General features: G+C 44.1%; 1 protein-coding gene across 4 annotated transcripts in view; it reads right to left on the bottom strand.

Moving 5' to 3' along the window:
• The window catches only part of GPATCH2L (G-patch domain containing 2 like), a 52,882-nt gene extending 38,356 nt beyond the window's left edge, over window positions 1-14,526 (bottom strand). For 3 of the 4 annotated variants that reach the window (XM_071222071.1, XM_024567377.3, XM_071222072.1), the window contains exons 1-2: window positions 14,439-14,526; window positions 11,624-12,295 (exon numbers count right to left, since the gene is read on the bottom strand). In XM_071222071.1, coding sequence (XP_071078172.1) covers window positions 11,624-12,285 — 662 coding nt within the window. In that variant the 5' untranslated portion in view covers window positions 12,286-12,295; window positions 14,439-14,526. Of the gene's footprint in view, window positions 1-11,623; window positions 12,296-13,077; window positions 13,159-14,438 lie in introns of all 4 variants that reach the window. The other variant, XM_024567378.3, reaches the window with a different exon arrangement.
• Between the last annotated feature and the right edge of the window lie 5,591 nt (window positions 14,527-20,117).

Here is a 20,117-nt window from a genome sequence, read left to right as displayed (position 1 = left end):
ATGGAGGGGAGAACCAAGATGGCGGCGTAGGTAGACACACTGCGCCTCCTCGCACAACCAGAACTGACAGAAAATCGAACAGCAAGGGGGTCCAACACCAAGGAAATAGAAAATAAACATTCATCCAGACTGGTAGGAGGGGTGGAGATGGGCACTGGGGGGGAGAGGACTCGCATGGCTGTGGCAGGACCGAGACTGGCGGAGTGTGGGACAAGCAGCGCAGGCAATCCCACCACTAGCAGACCCTGCGGCCCCACATTTGCACAGATAAACCGAGAGGGCTGGACTCAGAGTGGCGGAGAATGGGGCAGGCAGAGCGGCGGGTAGCACCCCACAGCCCCACATTCGCGCACAGATAAACCGGACAAACAGCGGGGAGCAAAGCAGACCACGTAACCCAGGGCTCCAGAGCGGGGAAATAAAGCCTCAAAGCTCTGATTAAAAGTGCCCATGGGGGTTGGGGCAGCAGCAGGAGAGACTCCCAGCCTCACAGAAGAGGTCGTTGGAGAGACCCACAGGGGCCTAGGGCGTGCACAAGCCCAACCACTCGGGAATCAGCACCAGAGGGGCCCAGTTTGAATGTGGGTAGCAGAATGAAATATTGAAATCCGGTGGAGAGTGAAGCGGGCGCCATTGCTCCCACTCGGCCCCTCCCCCACATTCAGCGTCACTGCGCAGCCACCAGCGCTACCCCGCCCCGTGAACACCTAAGGCTCCGCCCCTTAAAGTAACAGACTCGCCAAGACCAAAAAAAAAAAAAATGGCCCAAATGACAGAACACTTCCAAGCTCCAGAAAAAATACAACTAAGCGACAAAGAGATAGACAACCTATCAGATGCACAGTTCAAAACACTGGTTATCAAGATGCTCACAGAATTGGTTGAATCTGTTTGAAAACCTGATGAAAAATGAAGCCTATGCTAAGAGAAACAAAGGAAAATGTACAGGGAACCAATAGTGATGCGAAGGAAACTGGGACTCAAATCAACAGTGTGGACCAGAAGGAAGAAAGAAACATCCAACCAGAAAAGAATGAAGAAACAAGAATTCAGAAAAATGAGGAGAGGCTTAGGAACCTCCAGGACATCTCGAAACGTTCCAACATCCAAATTATAGGGGTGCCAGAAGGAGAAGAGGAAGAACAAAAAATTGAAAACTTATTTGAACAAATAATGAAGGAGAACTTCCCTAATCTGGCAAAGGAAATAGACTTCCAGGAAGTCCAGGAAGCTCAGAGAGTTCCAAAGAAGCTGGACCCAAGGAGGAACACACCAAGGCACATCATAATTACATTCCCCAAGATGAAACAGAAGGAGAGAATCTTAGAAGCAGCAAGAGAAAAGGAGACAGTTACTTACAAAGGTCTTCCCATAAGACTGTCAGCTGATTTCTCAAAAGAGACCTTACAGGCAAGAAGGGGCTGGCAGGAAGTATTCAAAGTCATGAAAGGCAAGGACCTACATCCAGGATTACTGCATCCAGCAAAGCTATCATTTAGAATGGAAGGGAAGATCAAGTGCTTCTCAGATAAGGTCAAGTTAAAGAAGTTCATCATCACCAAGCCCTTATTATATGAAATGTTAAAGGGAGTTACCTAAGAAAAAGAAGATCAAAAATAGGAACAGTAAAAATGACAGCAAACTCACAGTTATTAACGACCACACCTAATACAAAAACAAGAGCAAACTAGGCAAACAACTAGAACAGGAACAGAACCATAGAGATGGAGATCACATGGAGGGTTGTCAATAGGGGAGTGGGAGGGGGAGAGGGGGGGAAAGGTACCGGGAATAAGTAGCATAGATGATGGGTGGAAAATAGACAGGGGGAGGGTAAGAATAGTGTAGGAAATGTAGAAGCCAAAGAACTTATAAGTATGACCCATGGACATGAACTATAGGGGGGGAATGTGGGAGGGAGGGGGTGGGCAGGATGGAGTGGAGTGAGGGGGGGGGAAATGGGACCACTGTAATAGCATAATCAATAAATATATTAAAATAAATAAATAAATACCGAGTATCAAAAAAAATTATTAATGGAACTGCCTTATGATCCAGCAATTCCACTTCTGGGAATATATCTGAAGAAATCCAAAACACTAATTTGAAAACGTATGCACCCCTATGTTCATTGCAGTGTTATGTAGAGCAGCCACACTATGGAAGCAGCCGAGTGCCCATCAACAGACGAGTGGGGAACAAAGCTGTAGCAGTCTGAGATGGCTGCTACTTGTGCTGGCTTTGGGATTCCCAGGCAAAGCCAATCTGTTAATCTAGGCTGGCTGCTGCTAGTACCAGGCATGGGGCTCACTGAGGCCAGCTTTGCTTGTGTTGAGAGGACTTATGAAGTAGGAAAGCAGGAGCCAAGACCAGCCACTCATATGAAAAAGCAGCTTGGGTGGGCCCCTAAGTTGGGTGGGGCAGAGTCTCTGGGGATCTCCAAGGCAGATCAGTGTTAGTTAGCCAGGTTGATGGAGTCTCAGATGTGGCACCAGCTCAGTCTGGATGGATGTGATTTCTTCAATTCCACAGTTGTCAGACTTCCATTCAACTTGATTGCTGATGGTTCTCAGTGATGTTGTTCTATATTGTAGTTGTAATTTTGATGTGGTTGTGCAACGAGGCAAGCCATGTCTGCCAATGCCACCATCTTAACTGGAAGTTGAAATCTAGTATTTTCCCTGCACTAGGTTTCATCCAAGAGAGAAGGAGACACTAACCTCAACAATATCTAAACCACAAGTGTCTCAAGAAAAGGTCTGGTATTTGAATTGAGTTTATTAGGGAAATTATTAACATAGAAGGCTACTATTAATTATTGATACCAGTAATGCCATTTATGGAGTTCCACTACAGGCCAGGCAAAGTACTAAGTGCCTTGTATTCAATATTGCATTTGTTCTACCCAAAACCTCTGAGGTAACTATGTCAACCTCCTGTTACAGATAAAAGAATGAGGCTTAGAGAGGTGAGCACGTGCCCAACACTGCACAGGGAATAGCATCAGAGCCAGGCCGGTGTATCTCCAAAGCCCATGGACTCGCTGAATGGCAACTAAAACATGGCTGGTGCACAGAGAGATTCACCTCACTTACTTAAGTCAATCCTGTAAGTTTCTTTTGAATTTCAGCACTTCTCATTCTCATTCTCCTGAAAATGCAAAGTGATTAACTGAACTAAGTAAACTGCTCCCTTGCTTTTTGCTACTTAAAACATTCAGACACAGCTGGAGTCCTAGTTGTGCTCCGACTACTTCTTATCAGCCAAAAATGCGCCGTGCGTGCTGAACACCAAGAAAACTCATTCTGAACTCGCTCGGAAAAAAGCTCTCCCCCTGCATGCCCTATCTTGAATTTAAAAATAAACATTTATCTTCGGTGTGCTTACTTAAAACACAATAAAATACACTCTTAGGGATATATATCTGTTTGCCCTTATAGTTCCTGAATGCACGTCCTTTGAAATTGAAGTAAAAACCTTCTTCTAATAAGTTCTGGGGAAATGCTAGTCTGAACTATTCCTGAATTTAGCCTCACAGTAAGGTAGGAAAAAATTCAGAAGGCCAGTGGCCATCTCTGGTAACCAAACTCCCAGACGACTTACTTCCTGGTGTTTCACACCCTGGTTGGTCTGTGTAACCAATAGCATAGGCAGGAGTACCGGTATATCACTTCTGAGAATAGGCTTAAGGCAACGGTGGCTTCCATCTGGCACTCTGGAGATTCTCTCTCTCCTTCTCCCTCTCTCTCTCCATTAATAGCCCCTTAGAGAAGCCCATGTGGAAAGAACCTCAGACCCTTGGTCAACAGCCTATAAGGAAGTAAGATCTGCCAACAACCCTGTGAATGAACTTGGAAGTGGATCCTTTGCTCCTAGTCAGGTCTTGAGACAACTTCGGCCTCGGCCAACAATTTGACTGCAAGAGTATGAGGTTCTGAACCACAGTCAGCCCACTACACTGCTCCCTGATTCCTGACTTCAGGAACTGCAAGAATATACGTTTGCTGCTACACTTTAGGGCAATTTTTTCTGCCGCAATAACATAGCATCTTTATAAATTAGTTTTTGAAAATAATTCCCTACCTCCTAGCCCTCATGAGAAGCTTCTACTGTTGGTAAGACAAATCTCTCTAAATTCCCACAGTTAAGAGAAAATCGCAGCTTGTCCTCTTGCCTGAGAACTTGCTAGTTCTTTCATACTCCTAACTACAGAAGACTGTAAATTTAGAACTAAATGAGAATATTTTATACCTGTCTCAATTCCAGTAAGGGCGTACAGAATAAATTTATCACCTATAATCAAAAGTTGGTATTAATAAGTTACTACCTGGATTCCTTACTCATTTAAGATTAACCAAGTACCTTGAATAAGAGGTGTCTCTTACATCTAATCTCAAAAGAAATAAGCAGGTCAGAATGGCCATCGTTAAGTAAATCAACAAACAAGTGCCGGTGAGACTGTGGAGAAAGGGGAACTCTTTTGCACTGTTGGTGGAATGCAAACTACGTGCAGCCACTGTGGAAAGCTATGGAATTTCCTCAAAAAACTAAAAATCGATCTGTCTTTTGACCCAGCTATCCCACTTCTGGGAATATATACGAAGGAACCTAAAACACTAATTTGACAGAACATAAGCACCCCTATGTTCATTGCAGTGTTACTTAAAATCACTAAGATATGGAAGAAGCCCAAGTGTCCATCAGTAGATGAGTGGATAAAACAATGGGACATTCACACAATAGACTACTACTTGGCCATAAAAATGAAGAAAATCTTACCCTTTGTGACAGCATGGATGGACCTAGAGAACATTATGCTAAGTGAAATAAGCCAGTCAGAGAAAGACACATACCATATGATTCACTCCTATGTGGAATCCAATGAACAAACTGAACAAACAAGGAAAATGGGGACAAACTCATACATGGAAAGCAGATGACAGCTAGGGGATAGCTAGAGGGAAGGTTAGGGGGTGGATGGATTGAGAAAAAAGGGAAAAGGGCTCATGGACATGGACAACAGTGTGGTGACTGCTGGGGGAGGGGAGGATAAGGGGACTAAATGGTAATGGAAAAAAAATATGAGAAAGATTAAATCAATTAAAAAAAGAAATGGATAAGTTTTATGGCTTACAACATGCTATAAAATAAGGAGCTTTCATTTTAATTTATTAAATAATGATATATTTAATAAAAATCTTAAATTGTCTTAGGCTTCAGTAAAATAGAAAGAAAAGATGTCACTCCTAGATCCACTGTCCAAAGACATCTCTGCTCAATTTTTTCCCAGTCCTTTTCCTGGGTGGAGGTGGGACACCTGTAACCATATGTAATCAGACTTCTAAGACTGAAAGTAAACATGACTGAGAGAGTTTTTCAGAGAAATACCTCACATCAATTGTAAAATTATTCCCATAATAAATTATGAGACTGCATAATGAAGGAGTTGGTTTTCTTAGTTTCATTCAGATGGAAAAATATTGCCAGGATATATATAGGTACAGGTTTATTTTTCATCAGTTATCCCTTTTAATCTTTATACTTAATTGTTTTCAAGGAACACTTTTTCTTTTTAGTTCTGTATTTTAAATCATTCTTCTAGTCCAGTGCTTTGGGTTCTTCCTTGGAAATATTTACATACGCACAGACCAGGCCTCTATTCTCTGTCCTCCACATCTATCACCTTCTCTCTCATCTTTAGCTCCCCTCTGCATTTTGGCAGGGCTTCTGAAGTTTTCCACATCATCAACTCACTGCTCGGCAGGATGAACTGTCCTTCATGTTAACATTTCAAATTACATTTAAAATTTCCTACAATTTTTCCTCCCATACATGTGGGTTTTCAAATAGCCACCTTTCTGTCCTATGACTTACTTACTGCTCCTGCTCCACAGTCCTAAGGAAGATCATCTAAAATATTCTCCCGGTGTCCAGTGGCAGTCATTTTCAAAGATGTGTCTTCCTCTGAACTTTTAGGATGCATGTTCTCCTTTCTTTATTCTGCCTAAGTTGTTGAGAACTGGTTTCCCTAGAATCTGGTAGGATTCTAGGGAAATTCGCCAGCAGAAAGAGCGTGTAAATTACCTTTAACCCCACTCTGTACTCCCTTGGATATGGTAGTAACAAGCTCTTCTCACATCGACAGTCGGCCGAGAGGACGTGCAGACCCCAGGCCTAGTCCCCAGCATCCCTGGCAGGCTTTTGTCACACAGAGCTGCGTTAGACTGACACAGGATCTTCCAAACCTCACTGCCTGATTCTGCCCCGTTCTAGGAGTCTGCAATAAATGATGACATATAAAACAGTGTAATTTCCAGAATGCTCTACTATGAGTGCTTTTTCCTTCTCTGTCTATGCCAACAGTAAACTTTATTTTTTGAGACTGTATTTCCTAGCACTCAATATGCTGTGACTGCCTTCTCCTACCCTCAAACACAAACAAGCACAGAGAAACAGTAAGACTCCCTATCCAAGAGTATTCTGGGAATTACAGCCTCCAGACAGACACTGAAAGATAATGATTGGGAAGTGAAGGATAAAACAACACTCTGGCTCAAACTGCAGCCGCTCAATTTTCTGATCGAAAGTGCCCCTTGCACTTCTGAACCGAGGGCTGACTCCAGAGAAAGACGCGGGGCAGGCTCAGCACTGCTGAGGAGGGCTTCCCACTGCACTCCCAGTGCCGTTCTACCAGCCTTGGACTTTGGGGAAATCTTGGCAATAGGCCAACTGCAAGTCCCAGTTTCTGGTAACATGAGAGTGCAGTGTTTTATGCCTTCGTAAGTATTTTAGTGAGCAGCGAGCAGTGGAGGCTGCTTATCAGGTGCTTGATTAAAAAATGAAGTTCAATGATGGGAGGGAGGTTGTGACTAAAAAGAATTATGGAAACTCAGTGTTGCAGGGACTTCGGAGGCCATTCAGTTCAAACTGTCCGACTTTACCATAACACAGTAAGCGCTCACCAAGACCAAGCTTGAATCGCACCAGGGACCTAGAACTCATTACCCAGTGGAACAATTCACTGCATTTTTACAGAGTTCTAATTTTTAGAATGTTATATGTTATACTGAGGTAACACTTAACTCTCTGCTTACTATCTATGTGCCCTTACCTCCCTCCTCTGGAGCCACACAGAAAATCCCAGCATTTCTTTCAAGAGGTTGACATTTCTTCCAAGAGACAGATGCTCAAATACAATAGTATCAAATCCACCTCCCAAGTTGTCTTTTGCCAATGTTCCTAACGATGTACTCGCATAATTTGACTAAATCTATATAAGCACACTATGCTAGCTATTCAATACTCTCAGATGCAAGAGTATCATTTGCAACAATGGTAAAAATACTATTGGTCAACACCCCTATTTACAGAACAGAAAACAAAATACCCTCAACCTACCACATATATTCTTTTCCACAGCTCCAGTAACCCCTGATTAATGACCTCCACTTGCAAAGGAGGCTACTTACCTTAACCATGAAATAATGAATGCTATTGATCCAACAAGCTACTGCTATAGAATGTTATTGATCACCCAATCTTTGGTTAAAATGGTCCTCATTTAGCAATCTCACCGTTGCAAACACCTGGAGCAAAGCCAGCTCATAATTAAACAGTTTGGGGGAGTTAAAGTGAGAGGTGATAGACAGAGATCTCAGCTTTCTGCCATTTATTCTTGCTTCTGAGCTATTGTTTGTGTCAGAAGGGATATTGATTTTCTATAAAAATAAGAAAACAAGAGGCACCAAGGGGCTGCAGAAGGTCAGCTCGGGCTGGAGAAGGAGGGGGAAGGTTTAGCACTCTATCTCTGTCACTTGCCTTCCAAGAGAAAGGAGTATTTTCTTTCCTGTAAAATCAGCTTCTAATACATCACCACGGGAAGGCTCCTGACTGCAACCTCAGGCCATCACCAAACCAATTCACTTATGAAAGAAAAGAAGCTAAACCATATTCAAAGAGAACAAGCGGATGATGTGTTAGTGGAGAAAAGAGCAAAATTAGGCTATGAATCACCTAATTAATAACTGCTATATAGGCTATTTGAATAAAGATAAGTAGAAAGTAACTTTACAAAAGAGTTGACCCATTTTGGAATGGAACACACATGCACAGAAAACTATTAAAATAATCATTGATCTTTCTGCAGGCATAAGAACACTATTACATCATAATCAATCTTAGTTCCTCAGAACTCGAGGGATTGGTTGTGTAGAATTGAAGAACAGAAAGAGAAAAAGCAAAAAAAAATTATTGGTTACAATTAAAAAGACTCTATGTCAGTTTGGATGTCACTAAGAGTGAATTTAAGGAAATTAGAAATAAAGATCTCTAATTGAGACATATGTTTTCAAACCTAAAACACCTAATACATGCTTTTTATAAGAACTCTCTCTATGCACTGACTCGGCTAAGGTAAATGATCGATTCATCCTACTAATTTTACAAGTTGGATCATATACACTCTGATAACCCTCAATACCACTGATGAAAGTAAAGTTCTACCCTTTGATCTATGAATAAATCGGTACATCCAAACAAATTTATGAAAAGAGTAACCAAGAAGATTCTTGGAAGTAGTTCTTTCAATGCAGAAAAACTAAGAAAATTTTGACAGAATCAACTCACCATGACAGTATAATTTCCAAATCGTACACTATTATCTACTTAAATACACTCTAATGCTACTCCTGTTTATAAGGTGTGCTTAATAATTGAGGTAGTAGCCCTGACTGGTATGGCTCAGTGGATTGACTACCAGCCTGTGAACCAAACGGTCACTGGTTCAATTCCCAGTCAGGGCACATACCTCGGTTATGGGCCAGATGCCCATTAGGGAGTGTACGAGGCAACCACACATTGATGTTTCTTTCCCCTCTCTTTAAAAATAAATAAATAAAATCTTTAAAAGTAATACTAATTGAGGGTAGAAGATTTTTAGGTCCACTTCACTGTTGAGAGTCTGAACACAATGTGCAGTCAAAGAATAAGTAAGAATTACCCCTCTTCTCCATAAAATAGGTTTAGGGGGAAAAACAGAAAGCACTTCTGTTTATAACTACATATGAATCATCATAATCAAGACAAATTTCAGACTCCTAAATCTTCAGATTCTAAAGAATTTCTCTTTTTCTATTTCCGCTACTACTCTACTCATTACTTCCTCCTAGCCAGCTGCAAGGACTTTGGCATCCCCATTATTGAAAAAACTCTGGCCCTGGCTGATGTGCCTCAGTGGACTGAGTGCTGGCCCATGAACCAAAGGGCTCCCAATCAGGGCACATGCCTGGGTTGTGGGCCAGGTCCCCAGTAGGAGGCACGCAAGAGGCAACCACACACTGATGTTTCTCTCCCTCTCTTTCTCCTTCCCTTCCCCTCTCTAAAAATAATAAAATAAATAAAATCCTTAAAAAATAACAACTTTGACATCATAGACCAGGGAGATAAGGGGGAAACAAGGTCTTCTCAATTTGGGAAGAGTAAGAAATTGCATAAGAATCGCTGCCTACTTCACTTTATCCAGGCTCTCAGGTAGCTAGAATGCGTATCATCACAACCTGACTGTAACATGCAACAGACCAGGTAAGAAGGGACCAGGAAGACCAAAGTGCCTCCCTGCTAGGTGACAGGCTCTACATCTGGAACCATGCATGGGCTGTTATCTCACAGGAGACAGAGTTAACAGTCTCTCTTATACACACAAATGTGTCAGAGTTTAACAAGAAATCCTTGGGAGGAAATATACACAAGTTATCATCCCAAAACACCATCTTTAAAATCGCCATTCTCAACAGACTACTATGTGGTATGTATGCTCAATATTGAAACAAACTTAACCACCTCAATTGAGGGTTTCAACATTGTAAAAGGCTACCAGTTGACTAAGTATTTCTTGTTTTATTAAAAATAGCATGATCAGGGGGAAAAATCTTTTTTTCAAAGATTTTATTTTTACTTATTTTTAGAGACAGGGAAAAGGAGGGAGAGATGGAGAGAAACATCAACTGGCTGCCTCTCACACACCCCAACTGGGGACCTGGCCCGCAACCCAGGCATGTGCCCTGACCAGGAATAGAACCAGTGACCTTTCAGTTCACAGGCTGGCACTCAATCCACTGAGCCACACCAACCAGGGCAGGCAAAAAATCTTTATAATCCAAAATTACACATGTAAGTTGGATAAACAGGCCTTGAAATATACATTAGAGGAAAATTAAAAAACCAAATTGTAAGCCTACCAAGTTGTGCGGCTGGATTAAAAACCACCCATGAAAGGTACAGGCATACAGACCTACAAAGCTTTTCCTGGTACTGACACAGCCCCACCTCAGAGTTCCCAAGATTTGGCTTTGTTCTTCAGACAAACTTCACAAGCAAAGCCCTGAGAAAGGTCATATACCTGAAGGTAGAAGCTGAGAGAAAAAGAGCCAAGGAAAAAGCCAAGTCAAAGGGCAGGAAACACAGCGGTTACGCAGGAGCTTTGGGTCCAGGTGCGATTTCCAGTTCTGCAGCCTTGGGCAAACTACCTCACCACTCTCAACCTCCACTGCCTCTTCTATAAAACACAAATAGTACCGAATAGCACCGCCAGACACCGGGGGAGTGAACATTACATGGGAATGTATGTTATGCACAACAGTACAGTGCCTGGCATACAGAGCTTCATCAGCGCTAACTAATGTTATCATTAATACAATACAATGGCCCCCAGTCACTCAGCCCACCAAGGGAACAGCTACGGAGGCATCTGGTTTGATACTACGAAGAAGGGGTGGGAGAAATGTAGAAATCCCAAATACCTGCAAGGCATGGAACAGTGCCTCGCCACACAGCATTGCCCGTCGAACACACCAGCAGCGTTCCCGGTGGGAAACAGAAGTCACACGTTATTATTGTTAATAATATTAGAGTATCAAGCTGGGGAGTTTCAGCGTTCCTAAAATGTAAAAATTAAAACCACACTGACACTATAAACATGCACCCATTACAGACAAACTTTTCTGGCTCGATGACATTGGACGTAAGACTGACAGGCCTCAGCGCTGTTAGTTTCAAGGCCTGCCATGTGTTCAGACCACTTGAACGTCACAGCCATAAAAAGTAAACTCAATACAGTCAAACTCTAAGCAGCAGAGAACAGAATTATGGCCCAAAAGTATCTAAAGACATGATTCTTAACGGGTAAAAGCAGTACCAGGAATATTTACAAACTCTTTGTGCCTGGCACCAACATTTATAATACACACACACACACACACCCCACCCCCACCCCCACCCAGCCTCTGCTGAGACCCTGCTTCTAAAAAACAATACCTATGTATGAATTGCGTGGCATAAACAGCAGCAAACTTTTTAAAATAAAATTCTGGTTATGCATTTGGAGCGCAAGTTTTAAACAATTTTCAGAAACAACTGTGTTTCCATTACATTATAGCGTCCTTGCATAGGGAAATACAATCATGAATGTTCTTTAAAAACTAAACACTGGCTGATTGGTTAAAGGAGAGCTACAAAGTCAATTATCACAGTGGCTGGTTTGGAAGGAAGTTCATTTCGTCAAGACTGTGGATTTGTACTTTGGGTCAATTAATCAGGAAAATCTCTGACCAAGTAAAAGAAAGCTCACCATTCTGACATGTTCTCATCAGAGCCCAGTTTTTGCTCATCGGCTTCACACTCCATCCTTTCTTTCCTTCCTGTTTTGCTTAGAAAAGTCCTATTTTCTGCTGATTCACACAATCCATGGCCTGATGAGGTCCAGGGAGTATTCTCCTTCCAGCGTGACAGACGCTGCTTCTTAGCAGACTTGAACCTACACCCTCTCTCATAGCTCCAATCTGATACCTTGAGCTTCTGCTGAAGGCTGGCAGCCACCTCTGAGGTCACTCGCTTCACCTTCCGCCGGCGCCTGAGCGGTCGACAAGGCGCATTTTCAGTAAAGGAGTCCGATTCATGCCAAGAATGTTGCTTACTCTTAACAATGGTGTTGAGACCTGGGTGCTGTTTGGCTACAACGGTGTCATCAGAGTCGCTAAAATTGGTGACTGGGGCCATTTCTCGACAGTCCTTGATGGCCTCATCCAGACTGGACTCAGAGGCCTCACTGTAGCAACAGGTGTGCTCTGCCAGGTGAGTGAAGTCTGAACGACGCTTCCGGCCCCTCCGTTTGCGAAGCTGCCGCCTCTGCTGCCGAGGGCTCAAGGCCATCTCTTCCCACAGCTCACCAAGCTTATTCTGTTCAGATGTCTGCTCCAAGGCTGAGGCTAAGTCATGTACCAGCTCATCCATGAGGCCACATCTGCCAAAAGGAAGTTCAGAAAAAGAGAGAGAGCCTGAATAGTTTCTGTTGTTTTAGAATAATTTGACAAAATACACCACAGCACTGCGGAGTCTGCCATATCTAAAGAAAACAGTCACCTTTCATCTGGCCACACTTAGAACCCTTCCATCTGTGCTCGCTCTGGCCACTGAAAATAGGTGTGTGGCCCTCGTTAAATGCCTAAAGTCAACATGTTTTTAAGCGCAAAAACTCACTCACCAGAGGACAACTGGGATATTAGCATAAACAAGCAAACTCAGGGGAATACATTTTTCCCCTCTTTCCCCAGTTAAACCTGTCACTAAATTACCTGATGATGAGATCCAAAAAAATAAGAAAATGTCTCATCAGACAGGAGCAGAAAAACACACAACTTCAAAACCATGGCTGAAGGACTGCCTTATGGTCTGAGGTCACTGATAAGAATGCTTGTGGAAGGGAACAGAAAGACACTTTAGTGACCCACTTTCAGGAAGACTGTTTGCAGTTTTAGTGACCCAAGAATTTGTCCTCTGAATGGAAAAAACAGACTAAGTGTATACCCATTCTGCTCCCAACTGCCACCTGGAAGCTACCAGGGAAAGAACCTTATAAGAGTGTATCATGTATTTTTTAATAATTAGCAACTTTTAAACTCTTGTCCCACCCTTCAGAAAATAAGGGATCATCCCAACGACAGGACAGGCTTTTGTGCTAGACTGTCGCACAAAAACAGGGAGTGACTAAGGCTGCAGTGACTAAGGGGTGGGTGGAGTCCTTACCATTTCTAGCTAACTGCACTCCTACTTTTCTGCTCATTCACGTCAAACCATCGTACTTCAGGGGTACCTTCAGAGGCAAACCTTCAAAGGGAGGAAAGTAGTAAAGACCAATTTTCATAATGCCCTTTTAAATGGAAACATCTAATATAATTTGTATAATAACTATTAAATACATATTAAATTAGCACTTTTTTTCCAGCCCTTGTTAAGGCCGAAGTATTTCAAGACCATAATTAGAGTGTAAATCTCTGAGTGGTCCCACCCTCTGACCGAATTTCCGTTCCTGCGGTTTGCATTCTGCAAAGGACTTCCACAACCTATTTTCATGCTGTCCCAGTGCCAACGAACTCAAAGGCATGAAACAGTCCACTGGCTTATCTGCCACATCGGTGGGCACAATGGAGACATCTAGTCCCCAAATTACCAACCAAACAAAACCTCTCAAAGTGTCAAAAACCACACACACACAAAATGACTACTTCCCTTTAGAAAATAAGAAGTAGTTTAAAACGCCCTGACTGGGGTTTGGGAGATAACTGTCCCTAAGACCAAAACAGTCTAAAACTACTTCCCAAATGAAGAACAACTGCTGTAAAAACTCAGGCAGAACTGTACAAACTTTAACATGGAACTACGTTACCAGTCAACTCCTTGTGCAGAACCTTTTCCTGCCTCCAAGACCGCAATTCGCAAAGTAGGTGACAGAAGAACCCTGGGACTCCCACACCTCCAGTCTCGGAGGCACAGCGCAAGAGGACCCCCGGGTCCGGGCAAGCACTCGGGGAGAGGAAAGGCTGTCTGATTCACGCAAAGGAAGAAGGGGATCCTGGCAGAAAAAGGGAGGCAGATGCGGGGTCGGAGGGGAAGACAAGGTTGGGGCGCGGAGGAAACGAGAAAGGCAGGAGGCAACTTCTCCTTCGTGCTCACCAGGGGCAAGGAGTCAGTCCCACCAGGACAGAAACTGCAATAGAGCAAGTCCTGGCGACTGAGCTCTCTCCAAGATCAGGTGTCGCAACAGGGCCACACGTGGGAGGGGGAAAAGGCGTGTTTCCAAGGACTCTCCCCAACGCCCCCGCCCGCCCCTAGGACGACGGCGATCACGGCTCTGGACAGCAAGCCCTCGCGCTGTCGCCAGCCCAAAAGAGCCAGAAAGAAGACGAGGTGACCGTCGTCCACGAAACCGCCAGACTCCGACCCGCGGGACAGAGGCGACGGGCCCTGAAAAACAAGGCCCGGTCACCCTCGCCCCTCCGGCCGGCCGCCGCAGCAATACGAAGTCTCTAGCCGCTAAGCCACGGCCCAGAGTCCCGCTGGCCCGGCCCCCTGGCCCCCGACCCTCTCAACCCGCATCTTCCCCTCACCAGCTGTCACAGGCACCTCCACCAGCCGCCGTTTCGGGGCCGAGTCTCGCCGGCGAGGTTTCCCTCTCTGACCTCATTTCCGGTCTGGGCCGGGGAGGAGGGTCGGTGGTGGAGTGGGAGGAGCTGTCTGCGCGAGACGACCCACCCCGATCCAGCGCTTCCGGCCAGCGACCGCGCCCACTTCCGCCCCAAGTAGGGCGGGGCCACGGGGATGCTCGGGTGCCCGACTGGGTCCAGGAGGGGCCGCGGTTAGGGCGGGGCCAAGGCAGTGGGTGAGGTGCCCATCTGGGGGAGGACGCCCCCACCCTGGCCTTATCTTCTTCAGAAAATTGGGCGCTAGGGAGGAGCTTAGATCTTGCCCTTTCTTACTGACCTACGTGTTTTCTTATAAAGTGTGTGTGAAGTTGCAGGGAAGAGGATCCTCATGTTATTAACCGTTTGACTTGGTACAAGCTTTGGCAGGTAGCTTTGCAGTGAGTAACTCAGGGTATTAAAAATATACATGCCTTGAGCAACAAAACAAGCTAAGTACTACTGGGTTATAACTAAAGAATAAAAAGCATCTGTGAGTACACACTGATACAAGGTAATGAATAGTGATAGGAGTAAATCAGTGAACGGGAAGAACAGTTAACTCTCTAGTGCAGGAGAATTCCGCATAATTTATGTAGATACTCCATCACGGAGCGCAACTCCGGACTCCTTAAATGTGGGCTGTGCACAGTAACTCCGAAGAGTACAGTAAAGGGTGGAAATCAGTGACTTTGCAGTAGAGAGGCAGGAGAAGCACAGCCTCGGCCAGGCGATCAAGGTTAATATCTCCAGCGCTAAATCATGTTGGCAGTGTGTGGACTAGATGTGAGGAGAGGGGTTTTTTATCTCTTTCCTGCCCAAACCCACAGCCCCGCTCTGACTGTAAGAAGGAAACCAGACAAGCCCCAACTGAGGAACATTCTACAGAATGCCTCAGCGATATTCCTCAAAATTATCAAGGTCATCAAAGACAAGGACAGTCTGAGAAACTGTCACAGCCCGGGCATCGTGAGAGGCGCCTGGGGCATCATGACAAGTTGATATAATGTGGTATCAGAAATGGGATACTAGAACAGCAAGGAGGACATTAGGTGAAAAGTAAAGAAACTTGGATAAAGTATGGGCTTTAGTTAATAATAATATCTCACTATTGGTTCATTAATTGTGACAAATGTGCTATACTAATTTGCACAGCTAGAGATGTTAATAATAGGAGAAACTGAGCATGGGGTATATAACAATGATTTGTGGTGCCTTCGTAATTTCTGCAAACCTAAAACAACTCTAAAACTAAAAGTTTATTTTAAAAGTGCACAGGACTGTTAACCCAGAAATTCAGTCTTTAGGAGTTTTATTCTAAGGAAAAATTGGAAATGGACACCAAAATGTTAAAAACAGGTAAGTTTATCTTTGCAGCGTTGTGGAAGGAGAGGTGAGAAGACTAGAAAAAAGCCAGAGAGCCTACAACTGTGGTGAGTTACCTAAATTACGGTACATCTGTGGGATGGAGTACCTGTGAGCCTTTCGAAATTGTGGGAGAATATTTAATGACATCATCAATTTCTGATTGTGTACATTTCTGCTGACTGTTTTGCTTTAATAAAACTGTTACTTTAAAAATGTAGAGCATGACTAATCATGTATAAAGAAAATTAAATCTTTACTTGCATAGGAATATGACCAGCATGATATACTACAGAGTAGTTCCATTATAAAAGACTATGTCTACGATCTGTTATTTTTATGGATTTTCAGAATCTTCTATAGAGGAAACTTACTGTGAAAAGAATTAAGGTGGGAGACTTAGAGGACCGAGCTCCCGAGCCAGAGTGAATAACAGAGAGTTGGTGCCGTTGGCTCAACTAGAGAAAACAAGAAGAGAAACGGGTTTTGTGGGAAGGTGATTCATTCCACTTTGGACATACTCAATCTGTGACTCCTACAGGACAGGTGTCCACAGCCATCAGCCCTCTTTTCTGCTTCAGTGAAGTTGTCCCCCACAAATCCTATCGGCTTCCTTGGTGTCAGTTACCTCCCTCAGCACGGAAAGCACTCACATTTCTTGAAACCCAGCTTTTATTTTCAGCTTTCTGCTAGACATCTCCACTTGTTTACCACCAGCATCTCCAATTTAAGATGGAAAAAATAAATTTATTTTTTCCCACAGTCCCTGTCAAATCTTGCCCTGCTCCGTGTTTGGGAAATGTCATCACCCTCATGAAGTCACCCAGGTGAAAAGCTTCAAGGCCATTTTTAGTTCCTGCGGCTTCTTTATGCCTCTTCATGTAATTAAATGCCAATCCCCGTGGATTCTACCTCTATAGTATTCCTGCACCGAGCCTCCCTCTTTTTGCTTTCTCTCTGCTATTTGCCTCGTCTGGGTAGGCAACCACTCTTCTGGATAGCACAGGTAGGCCAAGACTGGTAAAGCCGCACCTCGTTGCGGGGAACGGGGAAGGGTAATAAAAGGGCTGCTCACACTGACCTTGTGGAGGGTCCAGAATGGAAAATTAGAATTTTTGGAGCACCAGTGTGCCAGTGTGCCTGAGAAATGCATAGAAAATTAAGTTACATGATAAAAGAATATAGTTATGTGTTGTTTAATGATGGAGACACGTTCTGAGAAGTGTGTCATTAGGCCATTTCATCATTGTGCAAACATCATAGAGTGCACTCACACAAACCTTGATGGCATAGCCCACTACACACCTAGGCTCTGTAATGCAGCCTATTGCTCATAGATTACAAACCTGTGCAGCATGTTACTGTACTGAATACTGTAGGCACTTGCGACACAATTGGTATCTGTGTATCTAAATATATCTAAACATAGAAAAGCTACAGTATAAATACAGCACAAAAGATTTTTAAACGGTGCATCTATATAGGGAACTTACCATGAATTTGACTTGCAGGGCTGGAAGTTGCTCTTGCTAAGTGACTGAGTGGGGGGCCATGTGAAGGCCTAGGATGACTGGACACTACTGGACACTTTATAAACACAGTCCCACAAGCCTTCCCCTTGCTTCCTTCGGACAGGGTCAGAAATAGAACGTTGAAGCTGTCCGTGCTGCTGCATGAACAGGGATGTGGGCTGGATTGCTTGGAAATACAGGGGAGAAACTGGCTGGGCAAGGTGTACATTGCCTAATAGTGACTGTCAGGAGGGAGTGAGGGCAGCCTGAGGATCAGTAGGGACAAGGAATCAAGATGGAGAGATCAATATAGGACATTGTCATGGGGGTGTGGTTTCGGTTATTGCACGCTGGAGCAGCGGTCAGATAAAAGAAATTTGTGATGACATCATAAAAGTTTTAAAAGGCTGCTTAACATGGAGAGGGCACAGAACTGAGGACTCAATATTTTGATGCTGGAAATTCGATTTTGGTTCCATTGACCCTGTCTAGCACAAAGGGCCCTCTGTGGCATTGAGTTTGTGGAAGAAATCAAACATACCTCTGTTTTACATCATTATGACCTCAAGTGTTTCCCGAGCACAGGACAGGCCAGCTCCACACTACCACAGAATGGCAGCGGCACGGAATACGTGTCACGGTAGCGTCTGTGGACCTGTGTTCTTGTACAGGGTCTTAGGTCCTCGACAGAGAATTTACAGCAGTGTCCTCTGCAGACCATGCAGCTGGGGCTGGGGAGGCTGTGGCACCCTCTGAATGTGTAGATCGGGGAGGGGGGCAGGGGCGGGGGCAGGATCCTGGGCGCTGAAGCGACTGGAACATAATCTGCGCACTCACCACTGAGGTGCTCTGAGTGACGGGGCGCCTACTGCCCAGCCCCACAGATGCTGGCCTTGTCGGAGAAAAAAATTCCTCCTCAACCACATATCCCTTTACTTCTCACAGAGACTTTACTCCATTGTAACCTTCGGGCCCCCATAGATGCAGCCTGTGGTTGACTGTGATGCCATTACGCAGAGCAGGACGGTAGCAGTTAACATCCGCTGAGCACTCGGTAGGTGCCAGGCACTGTTCTAAATATTAACGTGGACAACTAAGGCACAGAGAGGTTAAGTAGCTTGCTCAAAGATACGCAACTGGTAAGTATGTAACCAAGCAGAATGTCTCTAGGGCCATGCACTTCATCACTAAATTATAATGCATCTGAGACGAATGTGGGTGCTTACCACATTGAATGCATATAGCACTACATGATATATACTCATCGTTAGGTGTATGTGGATTATACAGAGATTTGTACCTCAATTATTTATTGATAAAATCAGCCAATTAATCCTCAAAATTAGCCTTTCGCTTAAGTGCTATTGTCCTGACTTACAGAGATGAGGAAACCGAAGCTCAGAGAGATTACACAAGGTCACATAGCTGGTATGAAATAACTGTGATCAGAACTAGGCCTCGGGCTCCAACGTCAGATGGATGCCTAGTCACTACGCTGGTGCTGTCCTCTCCCCTTTGGGGATGTACGCGGCTGGTACTCCCTGCACCGACACTCATGCATTCAATCAGGATATACTGGGTTGGCCAAAAGTTTCATTTGGTTTCTTTTCATGAGGTGGCTTGGGTAGTGCTTAGTTGTCTTTAACTTCATTTGAAACAATTTTGTTAGATTGTATTGTGACAGCTGTCATATCAGCATGCATTTTTAAAAAAACTTATTAAAATGGCAAATTTTTGTGTAGCCATTTTAATATTGAACATGGAAGAAAATACACAACATTTCTGGCACATTATGCTTTCTTATTTCAAGAAAAGTAAAAATGCAACTGAAATGCAAAAAAAGATTTGGACAGTGTGTGGAGAAGGTGCTGTGACTGATACAACATGTCAAAAGTGGTTTGTGAAGTTTCATGCTGGAAATTTCTCACTAGACCGTGCTCCACGGTTGGGTAGACCAGTTGTAGTTGAGAGCAATCTAATGAAGACATTAATTGAGAACAATCAACGTTATACCACGGGAGAGATAGCCGACATACTCAAAATATCCAAACCAATAAAGTTATTGGTGAAAATGAAAAATGTGTCTTTTATTTTTTGGAGAAAGCGAAATGGACTTTTGGGGCCACCCAGTATTTAGTAGCGCCCGCCATGTCCTAGAGGAGAAGATGCGCCCATGAGCCACAAGACAAAAGCCTCTGCCTTCAGGATTCTTTCCTTCCAGGAGAGAAAGAGAAACAATTCATGGGTCGATATATGAACTGTGAAGTTGGTGGAAAGGCTTTGAAGAATAAGGGTAGGGGGAAAGGAAGTGCTGGGTGTGGGGACTTACTGCTGTTTGTGACAGGTCCCTTCGATAAGGGCTCATTGGAGTGAATGCCTCAAAGAAAGGAGGGACTGTGCCATCCAACCAGCTCGGGGAAAACATTCCACGCAGAGGGAACAGTCAGGGCAGGGGCTATGAGGTGGTGTGTTTGTATCCCAGGGCTACTGGAACAAAGTACCAAAAGCTGGATGGCTTTAAATAGCAGAAATTTACTCTCTTATGTTCTGGGGGCTAGACATCCAAAATCAAAGTGTTAGCAGGGCCTTGCTCCCTCCAAATGCTCTAAGGAAGGATCCCAGCTTCTGGTGGTTCTTGGCACTTCTTGCTTTATAGCTGCATGGCTCCAGTCTCCGCCTCCATCTTCACACGGTGGTCTTCCCTCAGTGTGTGGCTGTGTCTTTGTCGCTT

The sequence above is a fragment of the Desmodus rotundus genome, chromosome 7, assembly GCF_022682495.2.
Source record: "Desmodus rotundus isolate HL8 chromosome 7, HLdesRot8A.1, whole genome shotgun sequence".
Taxonomy (NCBI): domain Eukaryota; kingdom Metazoa; phylum Chordata; class Mammalia; order Chiroptera; family Phyllostomidae; genus Desmodus; species Desmodus rotundus.
This window is presented reverse-complemented; position numbering and strand designations above follow the sequence as displayed.